Source organism: Anomaloglossus baeobatrachus, chromosome 5, assembly GCF_048569485.1.
Source record: "Anomaloglossus baeobatrachus isolate aAnoBae1 chromosome 5, aAnoBae1.hap1, whole genome shotgun sequence".
NCBI lineage: Eukaryota > Metazoa > Chordata > Amphibia > Anura > Aromobatidae > Anomaloglossus > Anomaloglossus baeobatrachus.
In genome coordinates, this window is record NC_134357.1 from 511,295,400 (window position 1) to 511,316,085 (window position 20,686).

Sequence of the window (20,686 nt, forward strand, 5' to 3'; positions counted from 1 at the left end):
CCCGGGTACTCCCATCGGCAGCGGCGGTACTCTCCTTACCGCGAACCACGGGTGGCGTCACGAACTCTCCCCTTGTAAATATTCCCCCCCTTTTCAATTGAGAGGACGCTGAGCCCCGGGTCCGTAGACCTTCGAGGCACAGCAAAACTCCGGATCCGAGCAGTTCGGCTGCTCCTGGGGGCGGCACACTAGCACATGTAGAAGTGTGGCCCTTATCAGGGTTGCCAATCCCCTTGAGCCCAGGAGCCACGTAACTTGGAGAACATTCATAGGCGACTGGCACAGCAGAGAATCCTCACCAGGGTGCGCTACGGCACTGCACATGGTATGTACAAAAAAAATTAAAAGTGTCTGAATACGAAACAGACCATCGTTTTTTGTACCAGCGGAGAATGGGCTGATATACAAACCCGGGCATGACACCTGTAACAGACAATGGTATAAGAGGTACCCCTTGAAGCTGACTTAACTCCTCCTGAGTTTTTGTACACATCTCAGATGTGGACTTGGACCCTGTTTTGGGTTTCCCAGAAAAAAGACCTCAGGCTCCTCCGATTGCTCAAGGAGTTCTCCACAGCCAAGTATGTTTCCATGAGGCTCACAAGGTCGTCTGCATTCTCGGGATCTCTTTGGGCAATCCAGATTCACGTAGTGGTGGAATAAACTGTTCTACTATTACTCCTTCCACAAACTGTGCCGGAAAGCAGGCTGCAGCCATTTTTATACCAGGTATAATAGGTTGAACATTTTTTTTGTGCAGACTTTACAACAGGTTCCAAGGGGTTGCATTTGAGATGTAACCCTGTCTCTTAAGTTTACTTTCTTAAGTTAAAACTATTAAACACAAAAATTCCATGTGAACACACTCTGATAAAAGATATAAAGTTATTATAGAAGCCAGTGATGGAGTAAAATCTGTGACTTCTCTGCATTTAGTGGTCACTACTCACCTGTGCGGTTATCTGTAGGAATCTCCTCTTTACTCCGCTCATCAACCCTCACATATGTCTCTGTAATATGGCTCAGATCTTCACCCTGAAAATAATATTGTAAAAGTCACAGACAAATGGAGAAGTCACGTGAAACGATTTAGAAGAACAGAAAAGATCATAAATGAACAAAACTGACAGCAGTAGATATCACAGAGCTGCAGGTCTCCTGTATAATCCAACCTGTCGCCTCCTAATTGTAACCAGCAGTCTCCATAACCAGAAAATTGTGAGAAGATCCAGACAACATCTAATGTCTATGATCAGCTTTGTCCTGTCATCTCCACCAAGTATAAACCATACACTGAATGGCCACATTATTACAGACACCATCTAGTAGAGTTGGATTTCCTTTGGCATTTAGGAGTTCAGCAATTTATCACATGAAAGATTCCAGGTGATGAAATAGTTCTGCAGGATTACAGGCCCATGGGGACATGAAAGCTTCTTACATTTACCGAAAATTAGACTGAGGAGCTGACAGGCACTGAACATCCCATTCTACCTCGTCCCAGAGATGCTCTATAGGACTAAGATCTGAGGACTGTGAAGGCTGAAACTCAGGGAACCCTGCAGCTGGGCAGGGGTGAGTTACAGAGGGGCAGCCCTGCAGCGGGCAGGGGAGAGAAAAAAAAGAGGGTCAGCCCTGCAGCTGGGCAGGGGAGAGATTCAGAGGGTCAGCCCTGCAGCTGGGCAGGGGAGAGATTCAGAGGGTCAGCCCTGCAGCTGGGCACGGGAGAATTACAGAGGGTCAGTCCTGCAGCTGGGCAGAGGAGAGTTACAGAGGATCAGCCCTGCAGCTGGGCAGGGAAGAGTTACAGAGGGTCAGCCCTGCAGCTGGGCAGAGGAGAGTTACAGAGGATCAGCCCTGCAGCTGGGCAGGGAAGAGTTACAGAGGGTCAGCCCTGCAGCTGGGCACGGGAGAATTACAGAGGGTCAGTCCTGCAGCTGGGCAGAGGAGAGTTACAGAGTGTGAGACCTGCAGCTTGGCAGACGGTATTACAGACTGTCAGTCCAGCAGCTGGGCAGGGGAGAGATACAGAGTGTCAGCCCTGCAGCTGGGTAGAGGTGAGTTACAGATGGTAAGCATTGCAGCTGGGCAGGGGAGAATTACAGAGATTACATAAATATTATGGCATGGGTTATTGTCCTTCCACCAAACAGTAATCAGCTGCTATGAAGAGAGGAACTTAGTCTGTTACTATGGTTAGGTAATCTTTAGTGTCCACACATCCATTTACAGGTATCCGAAAACCAAGGATCAGCCCAGAAAACATTCCCAGCACCATTACATCTACAGGACCCAATATCACTGGATGCTTTTCCATTATCTCATCAATCCATTATACTCTTCACATCTGTACATGTACAAATTCAGGGAAATTGGCAATTTTTGCAATACTGGTCCTGGGTAATCTACTGTGTTTCCCCGAAAATAAGCCCTAGCATGATTTTGCAGGATTTTTGGAGTATGCTTGAAATGTAAGCCCTACTCCAAAAATAAGTCCTACATACAGTCATTGCTGGTGTTAGGTGGAGTCAAATTTCACATTTATTAGGGCCCTACTCTATTAGGGGCTCCAACAGTTGTATTCTGAGGTTCACATTGTTTAAGGACCTTTGATGACTCTTAATGGTCTCAATTGCAGGAGTCTAAAAGAACTGAACAGGAGGCAGGCTGGTATGCAGAACTGGCATTAGGGGGATGGGAGAGCAAACAGGGAAAGTTCACAGGGCCCCCCATTCTCCTAGGGGTCTCAGGGGTTATATATCGTGATAACACTGCTTAAGGAACTTTGTGACATCACATTTTGTGACCAAAGATCATTGCAGGAATCTAAAGCTGAAGAAGAGGCAAGCTGGTATGTATGTCCAGTGTGTGTGGAGGGATGGTTGAATAAGATAGATAGATAGATAGATAGATAGATAGATAGATAAAATCTCTAATATGTATGTATTATCTATCTATCTAGATAGATAGAGAAGAGATATATAAATATATAGATAATAGATAGAAGGATGTATTGAAGTATAGATAGACACACAACCGTGTTATACACAGGGTTTGGAGAGTTATGTTGATGTTCCAGAATACAATATGACTATATTTTAATTAACCCCTTCAGCCCCAAGCCTATTTTGACCCTAAAGACCGGGCCATTTTTTGCAATTTTGACCAGTGTCACTTTATGAGGTTATAACTCTGGAATGCTTCAACGGATCCCGGTGATTCTGAGATTGTTTTTTCGTGACATATTGGGCTTCATGTTAGTGGTAAATTTAGGCCGATATTTTTTGTGTTTCTTTGTGAAAAAAACAGAAATTTCGCAAAAATTTTGAACATTTTGTAATTTTCGAACTTTGAATTTTTATGCTCTAAAATCAACGAGACATATGACACAAAATAATTAATAAATAACATTTCCCACATGTCTACTTTACATCAGAACAATTTTGGGGAAAAAAAAAAAAATTTAAGGAAGTTATAGGGGTTCAAAGTTTATGAGCAATTTCTCATTTTTACAACAAAATTTACAAAGCCACTTTTTTTTTTAGGGACCACATCACATTTAAAGGGATTTTGAAAGGTCTACATGACACAAAACACCCAAAAGTGACACCGTTCCAAAAACGGCACCCCTCAGGCTACTCAAAACCACATTCAACAAGGTTATTAACCCTTCTCGTGCTTCACAGTAACTAAAGCAATGTGAAAGGAAAAAATGAACATTTTACTTTTTGCAACAAAAATGTTAATTTAGCCTCAAATATTGCATTTCACAAGGGTAGCAGGATTAAATGAACCCACAAAATTTGTTGGGCAATTTCTTCTGAGCACGCAGATACCTCATATGCGGCGAAAAACCACTGTTTGGGCGCACCGCAGGATTCGGAAGGGAAGGAGCGTCATTTGACTTTTTGAACAGAAAATTAGCTGGAATCGTTAGCCGCACCATGTTGCGTTTGGAGAGCCCCTGAGATGCCGAAACAGTGGAGCTCCCCCACATGTGACCCCATTTTGGAAACTAGACCGCTCATGGAATTTATCTAGATGTTTATTGAGCACTTTGATCCTCTGGGGGCTTCACAAAAGTTAATAGAGTTGAGCCGTGAAAATAAAAATTTTTTTTACCACAAAATTGTTACTTCAACCAGGTAGCTTTTTGTTTTCACAAGGGTATCAGGAAAAATTGCACCATAAAATGTATGGTGCAATTTCTCCTGAGTACACAGATACCTCCTATGTGGTGGAAATCAAATGTTTGGGCGCACAGCAGGGCTTGGAATGCAAGGAGCGTCATTTGACTTTTCAAACGCAAAATTGTCTGGGATATTTAGCGTATTCCATGTTGTGTTTGGAGACCCCCTGAGGTGCCGAAACAGTGGAGCTCCCCCACATGTGACCCCATTTTTGGAAACTAGACCCCCCATGGCATAGAAAAATAAAACAGGGCGCACGCATGAATGTTCTGCAAAAAAGGGGGGGGGGGAGGGGAACTAGGTGGGATGGAAAAAAGTCCTGTCCAAAGTCGAGTACGACTGCAGGACGCTTGCTGATCAGGTACCTAATTGTTCAAGTTTTTTGGTTTTTTTTTAATTTGGGGTGTACAAAAAAAGCAAAAACTAGAGCAACAATTACGTACCTTATCAGCCAATCACGTAGCTGATCAGCACTTGGCGGCAAGCGGGTGGGGGAGGAGGGGGGGAGAAGGAGTGGGAGATGCGATTGGGGATAGTTAGAAAAGAGCCACGAACAATAATTACAGGATGGATCAGAACAGCGGCAGATGGGGGGCGGCAGCGGCATATAAAGGTAGCATCTGTGATTGTGAGACAGAGGCGGCTGGGATAGGGTGGAGGCGGCTGGGATAGGGTGGGGGCGGATGGGAGAGGGCGCAGTGGATGCAGGAGCGGCAGAGGATGGGGTGAAGGGGGGATGGGGGGGATGGGGTGTGGGAGGTGAGATTGGGGATAGTTACCTTACAGGATGGATCTAGGCAGCAGGATCACAGGAGATGAAGGAGGCAGCAGATCGGGGAGGGTGAGAGGTGAGAGAGGGAGCGCAGCACAGATCACGGGGGAGACAGGGGAGCAGAGCACAGATCACGGGGGTGAGAGGTGAGGGAGCACAGATCACGGGGGTGACAGGGGAGGGAGCACACATCACGGGGGTGAGAGGTGAGGGAGCACACATCACGGGGGTGAGAGGTGAGGGAGCACACATCACGGGGGTGAGAGGTGAGGGAGCACACATCACGGGGGTGAGAGGTGAGGGAGCACACATCACGGGGGTGAGAGGGGAGGGAGCACACATCACGGGGGTGACAGGGGAGGGAGCACACATCACGGGGGTGACAGGGGAGGGAGCACACATCACGGGGGTGACAGGGGAGGGAGCACACATCACGGGGGTGACAGGGGAGGGAGCACACATCACGGGGGTGACAGGGGAGGGAGCACACATCACGGGGGTGACAGGGGAGGGAGCACACATCACGGGGGTGACAGGGGAGGGAGCACACATCACGGGGGGTGACAGGGGAGGGAGCACACATCACGGGGGTGACAGGGGAGGGAGCACACATCACGGGGGTGACAGGGGAGGGAGCACACATCACGGGGGTGACAGGGGAGGGAGCACACATCACGGGGGTGACAGGGGAGGGAGCACACATCACGGGGGTGACAGGGGAGGGAGCACACATCACGGGGGTGACAGGGGAGGGAGCACACATCACGGGGGTGACAGGGGAGGGAGCACACATCACGGGGGTGACAGGGGAGGGAGCACACATCACGGGGGTGACAGGGGAGGGGGCGGGTAGCCGATCACGGGGGTGAGAGGTGGGGGGGAGTGGGCAGCACATCACGAGGGGGAGTGGCGGGCAGCGCATAACGGAGGAGAGGGGGCGCGCAGCGCATAACGGAGGAGAGGGGGCGCGCAGCGCATAACAGAGGAGAGGGGGCGCGCAGTCGATCACGAGGGGGAGGGGCCGGGCAGCAGATCGGGGAGAGCGGTGACACTGTGGCAGACGGAGGAGGGCAGCGGCGGATCGGGAGGGGTGGGGGTGCGGGCAGCAGATCGGGGAGACAGGTGGCAGATCGCGGAGGGCAGCGGCAGATCGGGAGGTGTGGGGGTGGGGGTGCGGGCAGCAGATCGGGGAGACAGGTGGCAGATCGCGGAGGACAGCGGCGGATCGGGAGGTGTGGGGGTGCAGGCAGCAGATACGAGGGGTGGGGGTGCGGGCAGCAGATCGGGAGACAGGTGGCAGATCACTGAGGGCAGCGGCGGATCGGGAGGTGTGGGGGTGAGGGTGCAGGCAGCAGATACGAGGAGTGGGGGTACGGGCAGCAGATCAGGAGACAGGTGGCAGATCGCGGAGGGCAGCGGCGGATCGGGAGGTGTGGTGGTGAGGGTGCGGGCAGCAGATCGGGGAGACAGGTGGCAGATCGCGGAGGGCAGCGGCGGATCGGGAGGCTTTTCGCCGGTTTCATACAGTGCAATGGCGGCGCGGCAACTTCCGGGTCCCATGCTCCGGTTACATAACAGCATGGGACCGGAGCTTGTCGCCCTGCCATTGCACTGTATACACTCACTGTGCTGGCGTGCTGCAGGGACGACAAGTGACGGTGACGGGGGCGGTCACCGGCAACAGGTCCATGGCGATTGGAGAGATCGGTCACAAGGCCGATCTCTCCAATCAGAGCTTCTGGAACTGGGGGAGGGTGATCCAGTGAGGTCACCCAGCTCCAGCCAATAGCCAGTGCTACAGCTGCACTGGTCAGGGCTGGATTTCAATGTTTCAGTCATTTTAAATGGCTGGAACATTACAGTGGCTGTGATTGGCTGACGAACGCCTCTCAACCAATCACAGCTTCCGTAGGTCCGGGGATGAGGCACCACCCCTCCTGAGGTCAGGTACAGGTCCCCTCCTCCCCGAATCTGCGGTTTATGCTAACTTTTCGCAGTCACCGGAGGCTCCGGTGCCGCGATTACGCCATGACGGAAAGATCCGTCCTTGGTCGTTAAGGCCCAGGGCACCATGACGGATCTTTCCGTCCATGGTCGTGAAGGGCTTAATGTTGTTTTTTTATGAAGAATAAATGTGGATTTTTGTTCATGGGAAAAAATTAACACATTCCCTGAAAATAAGCTGTAGCTAGTGCTGAGCGGACCCGGACTGTAAATGTCCGGATCCGTGCGGTTTCAGCGCTATCTCCGGGCCGGACCCGAACGCGGGATTCCGGGTGCACGATCCGGAATCGGCAAATAATAAAAATGAAAAAAAAACCAAACAATAAATAAATGAGCGTTTCATACTTACCGAGACTGGGTGTCATGGCGGCATACTGCTTCTGGGTCGCGCTTTCACTTCCTGTGCTGTGCACGCAATCACACAGCTTTCCGTGTTTTCCCCGCCCACTGGTCATCCTCTCAGCTGTGATTGGTTGCAGGCTGATGCACCCCCCGGCCTGTGACAGTCTGCTGCGGTCATCGCTAATCACGGCTCCGTAATAGGCTGCACTCAGAGCAGGCAGTCTTCTCTATAGCCGCTCGCTCTGAGATGTAGCAGAGCTGGATGTGTCAGCGTGGGACATTGTGTGGATTACACCGGACCTGCAGGGTGTTTGGGCTTAATAAATGTTTTGTACTTTATTTCAAATAAAGGATTGTTCTCTGTGTCTGTGTTTATTTACTATAAATGCAAACAGTTGAACACTGAAAAAGCAAAAAATGTACTAGGGAAAATATGGCACTGCATTACTGCAAAAGAGAGATATTTACTTTATGTATATGTTTCCGGGCTTACATGCATTGGCCAATACATAAACTAAATATCTCTCTTTTGCAGTAATGCAGTGCCATATTTTCCCTAGTACATTTTTGGCTTTTTCAGTGTGCAACTGTTTGCATTTAAAGTTACTATGTTTTTTCAGTTAGCACCTGTTCACATTTGTTGGATGTGCGGGCGAGATTTTTGATATTTCTAGTGAGTCTCTTTCTGACTGGGCACTTCGCCCTAAGACCTGGCTGTTCATAACCATTATAGCAGGAGCCTAGCTGCCCATACATGGAGGTTTGCAGTCCAAATAGTGGCATTTTTCCCAGCTATGGATGTTTTTAACCTAGATAGTGGCATTTAAGTTAGGTTCACGGATTACAGAGATATATCTTGCCGTTTGGTTTCCGGGCTTACATGCATTGGCCAATACATAAACTAAATATCTCTCTTTTGCAATAATGCAGTGCCATATTTTCCCTAGTACATTTTTGGCTTTTTCAGTGTGCAACTGTTTGCATTTATAGTTACTATGTTTTTTCAGTTAGCACCTGTTCACATTTGTTGGATGTGCGGGTCAGTTTTTTGATATTTCTAGTGAGTCTCTTTCTGACTGGGCACTTCGCCCTAAGACCTGGCTGTTCATAACCATTATAGCAGGAGCCTAGCTGCCCATACATGGAGGTTTGCAGTCCAAATAGTGGCATTTTTCCCAGCTATGGATGTTTTTAACCTAGATAGTGGCATTTAAGTTAGGTTCCCGGATTACAGAGATATACCTTGCCGTTTGGTTTCCGGGCTTACATGCATTGGCCAATACATAAACTAAATATCTCTCTTTTGCAGTAATGCAGTGCCATATTTTCTTTTGCAGTAATGCAGTGCCATATTTTCCCTAGTACATTTTTGGCTTTTTCAGTGTGCAACTGTTTGCATTTATAGTTACTATGTTTTTTCAGTTAGCACCTGTTCACATTTGTTGGATGTGCGGGCGAGTTTTTTGATATTTCTTGTGTTTATTTACTGTCACTTACAGTTTTGTGTGATGCAGGTATCTGACAGACGCCTGTGCCATCACACAAACCTAGGGTTTAGCAGCAGCCGTGCACCGCTGCTAATCCTGCTATTACCCCGACTGGCACCGCATCACGCCTCCGGGAAGAGCCGGTATCGCACACCGGTATTGTCACATCTAATAGATGCGGCATTACCGGGCGGCTGCGGGTTTTTTTTCTACGCCGTAGTCACACTTGCGTGGAACTCCCGCGAGTCTCACATTGCAGAACAGCTGCAAACTTCTGACAGGAGCGTGCATGTGTTTCTAGGTACATGCACGCTCATGTTCAGACAGCAACAAAAACCGCGGCATAAAAATTGCGTCAAAACACCGCCGTTTTTTGCTAGGAGGTGTAGATTGGATACAGGAATATGGTGTACAAATCTCAGCATCAATATTGCATCCCTTGGCACCCAAAAATAAAAAAAATTCTGCCAGCAGGTGGAAATTTGGTGCTGAAAGCTGGTGCAGACGATTTCAGCACCAAATGTGCACCTCCTGGCAAAAAACGCTGCAAAAATCGCAGAAAAATAACCGCAGCAAAAACCGCAACATAAAAATTGCATCAAAACACCGCGTTTTTTTGCCAGGAGGTGTAGATTGGATGCAGGAATATGGTATAAAAATTTCAGCACAAAATCTGCATCTCTTGGCCAAAAAAACTGATTTTTCTGCTAGGAGATGCATGTCTGTGAACTCAATGACCTCCACCTGAGGTCAGGTTACAGATGAAGGACCGTGGGAACCTCCAGCAGTGATCGCAAATGACCTGAGTGACGTCACCGCTTAATGCGCAGCTCATTCATTCTCTGGAGCTCACAGAGAGCGGTCGGTCGTGCCGCTCTCTGTGATATTCAGATGTAGCAGAGGTGAAGAAGCGTGGGACGTCGTGTGGATTACGTTGGCGCTGCAGGGTTTGTTTGTGCTTAATAAAGTGGTGAAGGAGGGGATTTTTGTACTTTATTCCAAATAAAGGATTGTTCTCTGTGTCTGTGTTTATTTACTGTCATTTACAGGTTTGTGTGATGCAGGTATCTGATAGACGCCTGTGCCATCACACAACCTAGGGTTTAGTAACAGCTATATGCTGTTATTAACCCCTGCTATTACCCCGACTGGCACCGCATCACGCCTGCGGCAATACCAGGCGGCTGCGGACTGTAATACCAGCCCCCAGCCGGCGTTATCTTGGCTGGGGATGAAAATTAGGGGGAACCGCATGTCGTTTTTTTTTACTTTCACCGGAATCACATGCGAGGGGCTCACGCGAGTCTGCCATGGCACCACCTGGCAAAGCCTCGCACGTGTGACTCTAGGCACTGTATACACAGCACAGATACAGCGCGACAGCTGGGGCCGCAGCCGCGCGCTATAACTGTGCTGCCGAGTGTTTATTTTTACCACCGTGAACTGACCGACAGTGCACTGCTTTCCCCGCCCACCAGTCGTCCTGGCGCCTGTGATTGGTTGCAGTCAGCTGACACTCAGGGTGGGGGCGCGTCTAGCTGCAACCAATTACACGCGCCGGTGGGCGGGGAAAACAATGAATATTGAATTGTCGGCTCCGGAAGGTAAAAGCGTGACCCGGAAGGAGTGTGCCGCCATGACAGCGCCTCGGTGAGTATGCCGCGCTCCCTTCTACCACCCTATCCCGTCCACAAACGTTTTTAATCTCCGGATTTCAGTCCCTATTGACTTATATGGGATTCCGGAGCGGATCGGACTTATTTTTAAGTCTGTCGATGATCCGCCGGCCCCGGATTATTGGCCGCTCGATCAGCTCTAGCTGTAGCCCATTTCTTGGAGCAAATAATAATACAAGACCCTGTCTTACTTTTGGGGAAACACATCAGCACCAGTGACCTTGTTCAAAGTCATTCAGATTGTTCTATCTTCATATTCTGAAAACTGATCACTTCATTATACGCTGCACTACACGGTCATGTGTGTAATAGGTTACACATGAGAGTGTGTCAAAGTGTCTCTAATACATTGTTCATTCAGTGTATAATACTGGGGGATAAAACAAGACTGAACACGAGACTTTCACAGCCGTCTACAAATCATAGGGAGATTTCATGACACCTTCTCTCCATCTACCTGAGGAACATTGGGATTTTCTTGTTCACAGTCCTGTAGAGGAAGAAGATGGGGACATCTCTCTGGTGTTGTCCTCTTACTCGATAGAACTGGAGGAAACACATACAAGGACTGAATTCATTCTTTACATACAGATAATTATAGGCCGTGCGTATTTAGTCCTGTCTATTACCTGGTGATGTGAGGGGCTGGGGAACCACCATCATGACCTCCTTGTACAGATCTTTGTGTCCTTCTAAATACTCCCACTCCTCCATGGAGAAATAGATGGCGAAATCCTGACACCTTATAGGAACCTGATAGATACAATAATACTGTCATCAACCGATCCCTTCATAACATTACTGTATAATGTCCCAGCAGTGTCACCTCTCCAGTCAGAAGGTCAATCATCTTGTAGGTGAGTTCTAGGATCTTTTGGTCATTGATGTCCTCATGTATCAGGGGGTGAGGTGGAGGCCCCGTGATTCGGCTCAGGGGTCTTCCCCATCCCTCAGACACAGGGTCCTGACAGCGCTCACTAGAGGTCTTCTTCACTACTGTGTAATCCTGGATATGGAGAGACACATTAATAAATCTCACTACAGACATTCCAGAGTCCTCACCTCTCCAGTTCTGCCCATCTGTTATTCCCATAGATAAGATTGATGTAATGTGACGTCATCAGAATCTCTCACCTCTCCAGTAAGCCGGAAGAGGATCTCTAGGGTGAGGTGTAATATCCTCTCCGCCATCTTGTCCCTGTCCTTATCCATTCTTGATGGGTCAATCAGGGGAATTCTCTTATATAGAAGATCTGAGAGGATCCGATATTGTAGGGACCTGAATGGGGAGAAGATGACGATGTAACATCAGAAAGATCCCATGTAAAAAATCTCCGGAGCTGTTACCGGCTTCACATAATCACTACATCCAGTCCTGGCCCCGTCCTGCCCCCGGTATAACACAATCCAACTATAGTCACACACACACAGATTTATCACAGAATATCTCCAATCCAGCACCAAAGACACAGAATAAATATAAAAAGAAAAATCTAAAATTTCTGAATCTTTAATAAATATTTCATAAGAACAAGTTATAAAGTGGAGGAACATTCACAAAGATTGGGAAAGTTTTCCAGCCAGCCCCTGGTCAGATGCCATCCTCACAGTCAGTGAGTTCTGAGCTAAACGTAGTGTGACACTTTTGGAGCACAAAAGCTCCATTATGTTGATAAAGGAGCCTTTGTGCTCTGCAAACTTGCAAATAGATTTTTTTCTAGTTAGCCAATAAAGGTATCATTCCTAGAATATTTCTCTCATTTTTGGGCATATAAGTACAGAAGAGTTACATTGATTTTCACAATTACAAAATTGCTGGATTTTATTACATACCCTGAACCCTTCTCCACAGAAATTGAACATCTAATTGTAAAAGTCTTGATGTTCTAATACAGTGGTCGGGAACCTATGGCTTAGGAGCCAGATGTAGCTCTTTTGATGGCTGCTATATTAAAAAAATACCATATTTTCCGGTTTGTATGACTCATTTTTTCCCCCTAAAACTGGGGGGAAAATGGGGGTGCATCTTATAAACCGCATATGGCTTACCGGGACGGCAGTTGTGGTGCAGGGTTGGCGAAACTGCGGGCTTGTGGGGTGTCGCGGCAGTGAACCTGCAGGTAGCCGGCACTCTGAAGGCTGCTTTGAATCTATCACTGTTGACAAGATCGACTTCAAGAAAATGGCTGCAGAGGCGGCGCGTGTGCAGATAGGACTCCGTGGCCATTTGCTTGAAGTCCATTGCATCAATCTGCGCATGCGCCGTGACCATTTTCCTGAAGTCGATATCGTCAACTGTGGGAGATTCAAAGTAGTCCGCCGGAAGATCATTGGCGCCCACCGTCATGATACCCCACAAGCCTGCAGTGGTATCTCTGACTCTCCGCATACTGACCCTCTTGAGCCACGACACCCCCTCCTCCGTGCTCGCGGCATTGCCTACCCTTCGTCCTGGGACCTTCTGAGCCACTCCACCACCGCTGCTTCCCCCTGGTCAGTATGGCTCTCACAGAATTACATTTTAAAATATGTGGTTTTCTTAATGTCGCCAGTATATTTCCTATACTTTATAATAATGATGCTGCTCCATGGAAACTATACGTGCTATAGCAAAACTATACATCAGGACAAAAAGATGATTCAGAAAAGTACAAAGTCATCTGCGATGAGTACAAAAAATATTTTTTTGTAGACCTGTGTTATGGAAGTCACGACTCCCTGGCCAAACTCCTCAAAGCTGGAGAATTGGAACGTGAGGCGGTTCTCTCATCACTAACGACTGGATTATACGGCAAGTCACACACAGTCCTGCTACATATAACATATGGATACAATTACATTACAAGGTTATAACTCTTAACATGCACATATGGCTCCACACACATAAGTGCACTGCGTAGTACACTTCATGCAGACTCGCACCCTCTGTTCCCTCTCATTCTCAGTACCCTCATTACCCGCACAAAATGTCTCCAGCTTCTTCTCTGACATGCAGCCGCTCTCTGCAAATATTAGAATAGCTCCTCCTCCCATGTGACATCACCACAGGTCCTGTGAGGCTATAGAGTCCTGAGCACACTAAGGAGCTGATCATGTGACCCCCTGACTCCTCCCCTCCATGTGACATCATCACAGGTCCTGTAAGCACAGAGCAGCCATATATCTAGTGTGCGGCTCTGCAGGTGTGGTTGTGGCTAAATTCCAGTGGCTAGAAGGACATTGAGCTTCGTTGGTGAGCTTGGTGAGGTTTCCTCCTGTCCACTGGCTGTTTTGTGCTAACAGAACCTGTGATGATGTCATAGTCATGTGATCAGTCACATGGGGGGAGGAGCCATTCTAGAGTTTACAAGAAGTGAAGTGTATTCCCTTGTAGGAAGCGGCCGCATGTAAGAGAAGAAGCTGCAGAGAGTCGGGTAATGATGGCGCCGAGAACAAGCGGGAACAGAGTGTGATAAAGGGGAACGGGGGCAAATCCTGGTGGCAGAGGGAGTGGGAGCTTTCACCCACTAGGATTTAGTCACAGCCATATATCTAGTGTGCGGCTCTGCAGGAGGAGGCATGTGGATATTCCCCATTACTGGACCATGGGGAGCTCCTCGGCCTTTTGGCTCAGATCGGGGTTATTGTCCCAGTTTGGGCCAAGAGATGCGTGTTTCCAAGAGTTCCCGGCAGACGTGGTGATCTGTGCCTTGGGCAGCTAAAGGTGATGGCGGTGAAGAATACGGTGAAACTGGAGGTTGTGGAGGACAGCAGGGTTAAGATTGGATTGGAGTACATTGTATACAAGATTCTGCAGGAACTGGGTGGAGTTACTCTGGACAAGGTATTTTGTATACAGGAAATTGTTAAGGCTGGTAACTATGATATATCCTTCTATTATGAAGAGAACTGCCTTGATTTTTTTTAACTATTGAAGGAGAAAAGAAACCATGAGTATATGCAATTTATGTCACCTAGACCACTTTTTTCAAATGTAGAAAAGGCGATCACCGTGCACATGTATAACCCATTTATACACATTGCTTTAATTAGAGCCTTTTTGTCCTGTTATTGATTCTCAATAAGAGGGGGGATCTATGCCGCCCCCGTGCCAGCAGCCGGGCTGCTCGGGTCTGGATCCACGGTGGCTCGAGGGGTCTCCGGACCCGGGGGTCACACGGCCACTCAGTAAAGGGGGGAACTGTACTGGGGGATTGGAAGTTCATGACGCCACCCACGGTGCGTGGTAATATGAGGGACCACCGCTGCCGTTAAGGAGCCCGGTGACGATGGTGTGGCAGCCTGATGTTTAACCCCTCTGTGGGTAGGGGGTTTTGTGTCCCGGGGGCCCGTTGGTGATGGATGGTGTTTGGGTGCCGTTGGGGGATTAGGTGCAGGAGGTTTCCAATGTACTCACTCAGTCCCAGAATAACCACACCGACAGCTTGTAAACCAAAGTTCTGAGCACCACCGTAGTCTGCGGGGAGCACGCCTGGATCTGTGCCCTCGGGTGTTGTTGTTGGTCTGTGGCCCTATACCTGGCACTCTAGCCTCACTTGGACCCATTGGTATGAAACTCCGGGTCCTGCTCACCCGTATGGCTAACGGAGTGAGCTTGCTCTCAGGGTTCATGCGTAGGATTTCTTTGGACTGTAGTGGGAAAGTCCTATCCCATCGGTGCACTAGTACCCTGATTTTGGAGCAGGTTGGGGATGACACTTGAAGTCTTCACCCTCGTCGGGAAAATTACCGGAACACGTGAAGCTACTTTCCGGCCTGGGGTCTATGTACCCTGGCCCCTGCCCGGTGATAGCTCAAGGCCGCCAGCTGCCCTCTTCGGCAGTCCGTGCCCCTTGACACTGTCCCCTGCGACCGGGTTCCAGCTCCTACCAGGCCAACGTCTGCCACCTAGTATACAGGAGCTCACCTCCGTGGCCTCTCCTCACGAGAGCCACTTCACCTCCTCTCTCCTTCACTCTCTCCTCTCAACTGTCACTGTCCTCACTTTCTCCTCACCAACCCCCCATGTGGGTGGCTCTATTTCCTTCAGGCCCCCCAATGGTGTGTCTAGCAGGTTCAAGTGGGAAGTGTTACTTGGATTTTTATTGGACTAGCTTTTAACAACACCAGAGGACTGGGATCCGTTAACCAAGGAGGGTGGATACTGTGCAGAAGGGCAGGTTGTACAATACCCTGTGTCGACCTGATAGGCCAGGGCGTCACAGGTGCAACTGAAAAACCTCTTTAATGTGTTTAATGGCAAAATTAAATTCTGGGTTCGATTTAAACCTGACTCTGGGGGTATTGGGGGGATAATGCACCCCCCAGTTAATTTCTCCTTTGGAGGAAATCATGGTTTTCTACATTACATGGGGCAACCCTTATTTTGCCGCAAATGCTATCATAAGTCCATAAGTGGACACACTTATGAGGACTGTATGACGGGGATCAGCTGTAGAAATTGTAAACAGCCCGGACATGATGTTTCTGTGTGCCCCTATCCACCTAAATGTGATTTATGTGGGGCTGATGACCACACATGCAAGAGCTTCCCTAATGTCATTTGGCATGCTGGTATGGAGAGGCGCAGGTCATGGGATGAGTCAAGTCCAGCCTCAGGCTCAGGTTGCCCCTGGGGTCTTTGTGGAACACCCTATCCCTGTGGTGCTTGTATCTGAAGTGTCTGCTATGGAGGTAATGGAGTCTGCACCTGGTGAGGCTGCAACCAGTGAAGCCCCTGTGGTGGAGGAGGGTCAGGAAGTGAAAGTATTACCAAAGCCAGTGGCCCTCTTGAGGAATGTACATCTGGGACTGGGTTCATACAGTCCCCTAGCGATTTAACTATGCCTGGAGTCTCCCCTGAAGAGAGGGCCATGTGCCGGATGCCAAAACCGGAGAATGCTGCTCTTTTTTATGAAGTGGTTTCTGCTCAAAAGAAAAAAATGGGCTCATAAATTAAAGAGGCTTAAAAACGATGGTCCGGGGTCTATTGAAACTTCGAATCCATACTCAGTGTTGTCATCTAAATCGGATCATGAGTCCTTACCTGTTGTACCGTATGAGACCAGGCCCATTTCACCTTGTGCAGGCTTTCTGGAGGAGGCTAATGTGTCTGGGCTGCAAGATTTGCTTTCATTTCATGATTTGACATGATCATGATGATTCACTGTGGTAAAGGCAAGATCTCCAGGTTGAGTGCCTAACATATGGGCCTACAGATCAAGATAACATCTCAAAATGTTCGTGTTTTTTATTCCGTTGTAAGACGGGCCACTGTATTGGATTTCTTATCCTCCAAGGGAAGCGATAGTGTGTGTATCCAGGAATGTGGACTGTCCAGACCTTCAAAAAAACGTGAGTGGTTACATGGTGATGATGTTTTCTTTCTCCTCTAGTAACAAAAATGATGGTGTAGGTATTCTTGTGCAAAATAAAGACATCTACATAAAACAAAGAACTGTTATAGAAGAAGGAAGGTGTATACACTGTTCCAAATTATGCAAAAAATATTTTTTCATATTTTCCTAAATCAACTTTATAAATTGCAGTCATTGTTATTTTCCAGTTATCTACTATTTGAGTATAATTGAAATGTTTTTGATCAAACTGCCTTTGAAAACAGTATATTTGTAAAAATAATAAACACTCAAAATGCATGTTCCAAATTATTATGCACAACAGTTTTCAACCTTTTTATTTTGAAAAACAAAATGGTCAATTGTGAAATTATAATCATTATCAGCTTATTACAAAATGAAATCAAACATTTTTCAAGTCAAAACTTAATTCTAGGTGATGTTACATTTGCACACAGGACCCCTTGTTTGAAAGAAGCTTCTGAACTCTCTCATCCATTGAATTTGTCAGTTTTTGGATGGTTTGTGCTTCAGTTGTTTTGCATGTGGACAGAATACCCTCCCAGAGCTGTTGCTTAGATCTGAACTGCCTCCCGCCATCATAGACACTCCTTTTGATGATGCTCCAGAGGTTCTAAATGGCATTGAGGTCAGGGGAACATGGTGGCCACTAAATTTGTCCTCTTTTATGCCCATAGCAGCCAGAGATGCAGATGTGTTATTTGCAGCATGAGACGGTGCATTATGATGCATGAAAATGATCTTGCTGCGGAATGCACGGTTCTTCCTCCTGAACCATGGCAGGAGGTGCTGTTTTAGAAACTCCACATAGATTATGGAGTTCATCTTTACCCCTTCTGGGATCCTAAAGGAGCAGACAATCTCTCTCCCCATGATTCCAGCCCAAAACATTACTCCACCTCCTTCTTGTTGGCGTCTTAGCCGTGTTTTCATGAGGTGTCCATCAACCAGCCATCCTCCACTCCATCCATCTGGACCATCGAGTATTGCACGGCACTCATTGGTGAACAAAACAGTTTAGAAGTCAGTCTTCATGTATCGTTTGGCCCACTGGAGCAGTTTCTGCTTGTGGATAGAGGTGGTCAACAGGATGGCTTACGCACAGCTGCAAACATCTGAAGGACCCTGCATCATGTTGTTCGGGGAACGTTGGAGGCACCAGCAGCTTCAAAAACTTGTCTGCTGCTATGACAAGGCATTTTAGTAGCTGCTCTTTTAACCTGATGCAATTGCCTGTTGGAAAGAGTCCTCAATTTCTCCTTATCAGCACGCACACGTGTGTGCTGTGAATCAGCTACATACTTCTTGATTGTGCAATGATCACGATGAAGTGTCTTGGCAAAGTTGATTATAATCATGCCTTGACCTAAATACTCCACAATTTGTTGCTTATCAGCAGCCGACACATCCTTTTTCTTTCCCTTTTTGGCAAAAAATTTAGGCTGCTTAATAATGTGGCACAGCCTTCTTAAAGAAGTTGTCCAGTTACCAAAACTGATTTTTTTTTTTCTGATAAATCTTGCTAATATGTGCCCCTCAACACATCTATTATGTTTTTTCAGCAAAATTACCTTTCATTGTGCACTAGCAGCACATGCTCATTGCTGGCTCCAGCTCTGATGGGGTTAATCTCTCCTCTGACTTCCTGTGTTCAGTTCCTACAAGTCCCAGAATTCTTTGTGGCTCTAGGGCGGTGTCTAGCTTATCTAACACACCCATTGTGTCTAATACACCCACTCTGCTCCCACCCAAACCCTCCTCCCTGCCTCTTCCCAGTGGATGTGCACTGAGATCAATTACACAGAGACAGCAGCAGCTCTGCACAGCCAGGGGAAGAAAGTGTGTGTGCGCGTATATACAGTGTGTGTGCGTATATACAGTGTGTGTGTGTATATACAGTGTGTGTGTGTGTGTGTATGTGTGTGTGTATATACAGTGTGTGTGCGTATATACAGTGTATGTGTGTGCGTATATACAGTGTGTGTGTATGTGTGTATGTCATACTCACCTGTCTGCAGGGTCCAGGTGCCATGCCTGCTTCCAGCCCCTGTCTCGGTACCGCCGCTCCGGCTGTGTGCAGTCTCCCCGGGGCACGTACGAAGCTTGCAGGACCTGGCCGTGGATCACCTGATGCAGTCACCTGACGCATCAGCTGATCGTAGTCTCGCCGGCTTCTTCGCGCTCGGCCGGCTATCAGCTGATCCTGCCGTCAGGGGACTTCATCAGCTGATTACCGGCAGCTCCTGCAGTGATGGGCCAGGATCAGACTCCGCTCCGGGAGCTGCCGGTAATCAGCACATAAGTGAGTATGTATTTTTTTTTTTTTTGCACTGATGCATCAGCTGATTGTATAATCGGCTTTTATACAATCAGCTGATGTATGATGTGATTCACATCCTTTAACCTGACACATCATCTGATCGCTTTGCCTTCCAGCAAACCGATCAGATGATATTGGATCCGGATTGGACGGCGCGGGACCCTGACCCAGGATTACTGCGGAGGGGGGTTTATTTCAATAAAGATGGAGTCACTAATTGTGTTGTTTTATTTCTAATAAAAATATTTTTCTGTGTGTTGTGTTTTTTTGTTTTTTTTTATCATTACTAGAAATTCATGGTGGCCATGTCTAATATTGGCGTGACACCATGAATTTCGGGCTTAGGGCTAGCTGATAATATACAGCTAGCCCTAACTCCATTATTACCCGGCTAGCCACCCGGCATCAGGGCAGCTGGAAGAGTTGGATACAGCGCCAGAAGATGGCGCTTCTATGAAAGCGCCATTTTCTGGGGTGGCTGCGGACTGCAATTCGCAGTGGGGGTGCCCAGAAAGCATGGGCACCCTTCACTGTGGATTCCAATCACCAGTTGCCTAGTTGTACCCGGCTGGACACCAAAATTAGGCGAAGCTCACGTCATTTTTTTTTTTAATTATTTCATGAAATTCATGAAATAATTAAAAAAAAAAGGGCTTCTCTATATTTTTGGTTCCCAGCCGGGTACAACTAGGCAGCTGGGGGTTGGGGGCAGCCCGTACCTGCCTGCTGTACCCGGCTAGCATACAAAAATATGGCGAAGCCCACGTCATTTTTTTTTTCTTTTTGGGTAAAAAACTGCATACAGTCCTGGATGGAGGATGCTGAGTCTTGTAGTTCTGCAGCTGCTGTCTGCTCTCCTGCATACAATGAACATTTTGAATAAGGAAATGACATCAGGCCTTTTTTATTTTTTTCATCAACAATCTTTAATGGCATTGTGCACTGATTAAAAACGCAGCAAAAAAGGCACCAAATCGCGGCAAAAACGTGACATGCAGCACCGCAGGTGACAGAGCAGAGCAAGTTGGTGACATGCTCTGCTCTGACACATAGTGTGCTGCATATCACTGTATCCACTCTGGGACTTGTTGTGCAGGTGACCGGATGATACAAGTCACTAACTGCCCCACTCTGTGATTTCTGCTGCATAGTACCAACTGTATACACTCTCACCTGCACAACAAGTCCCATAGTGGAGACAGTTAGTGACATGTAGCATCCGGTCACCTGCACTACAAGTGCCAGAGTGGAGAAAGATAGTGACATGCAGCACACTATGTGTCAGAGCAGAGCATGTCACTGTCTCCACTCCGCTGACCTCACAGCCCGTACACGCTGCGATGGATGCAGGGGGACACAGAACAAGTAATCGGCCGACACTGGAGTCATCTGATTACTTGGGATGAATTGAGCAGTAAAATGCTCTGGTGCTCGATGGGCGAAGCCCATGCCGATTTTTTTTTAAAAACATTCATTCATTAAAAATAAAAAAACAAAAAAATCACATTGTTTGTGGGCTCCCGCTGCATTTTCTGTTGC

General features: G+C 47.7%; 2 protein-coding genes across 2 annotated transcripts in view; one reads left to right on the plus strand and one right to left on the minus strand.

The window, feature by feature from the left end:
• LOC142311975 (uncharacterized) overlaps positions 1-20,686 on the plus strand; it is a 452,821-nt gene that overhangs the window by 265,718 nt on the left and 166,417 nt on the right. The gene's annotated exons all lie outside the window — the stretch shown is intronic.
• The window catches only part of LOC142311970 (uncharacterized), a 423,868-nt gene that overhangs the window by 29,687 nt on the left and 373,495 nt on the right, over positions 1-20,686 (minus strand). The window contains 5 exon segments of the mRNA XM_075350833.1: positions 951-1,035; positions 10,929-11,017; positions 11,101-11,224; positions 11,298-11,477; positions 11,606-11,750. Coding sequence (XP_075206948.1) covers positions 951-1,035; positions 10,929-11,017; positions 11,101-11,224; positions 11,298-11,477; positions 11,606-11,750 — 623 coding nt within the window.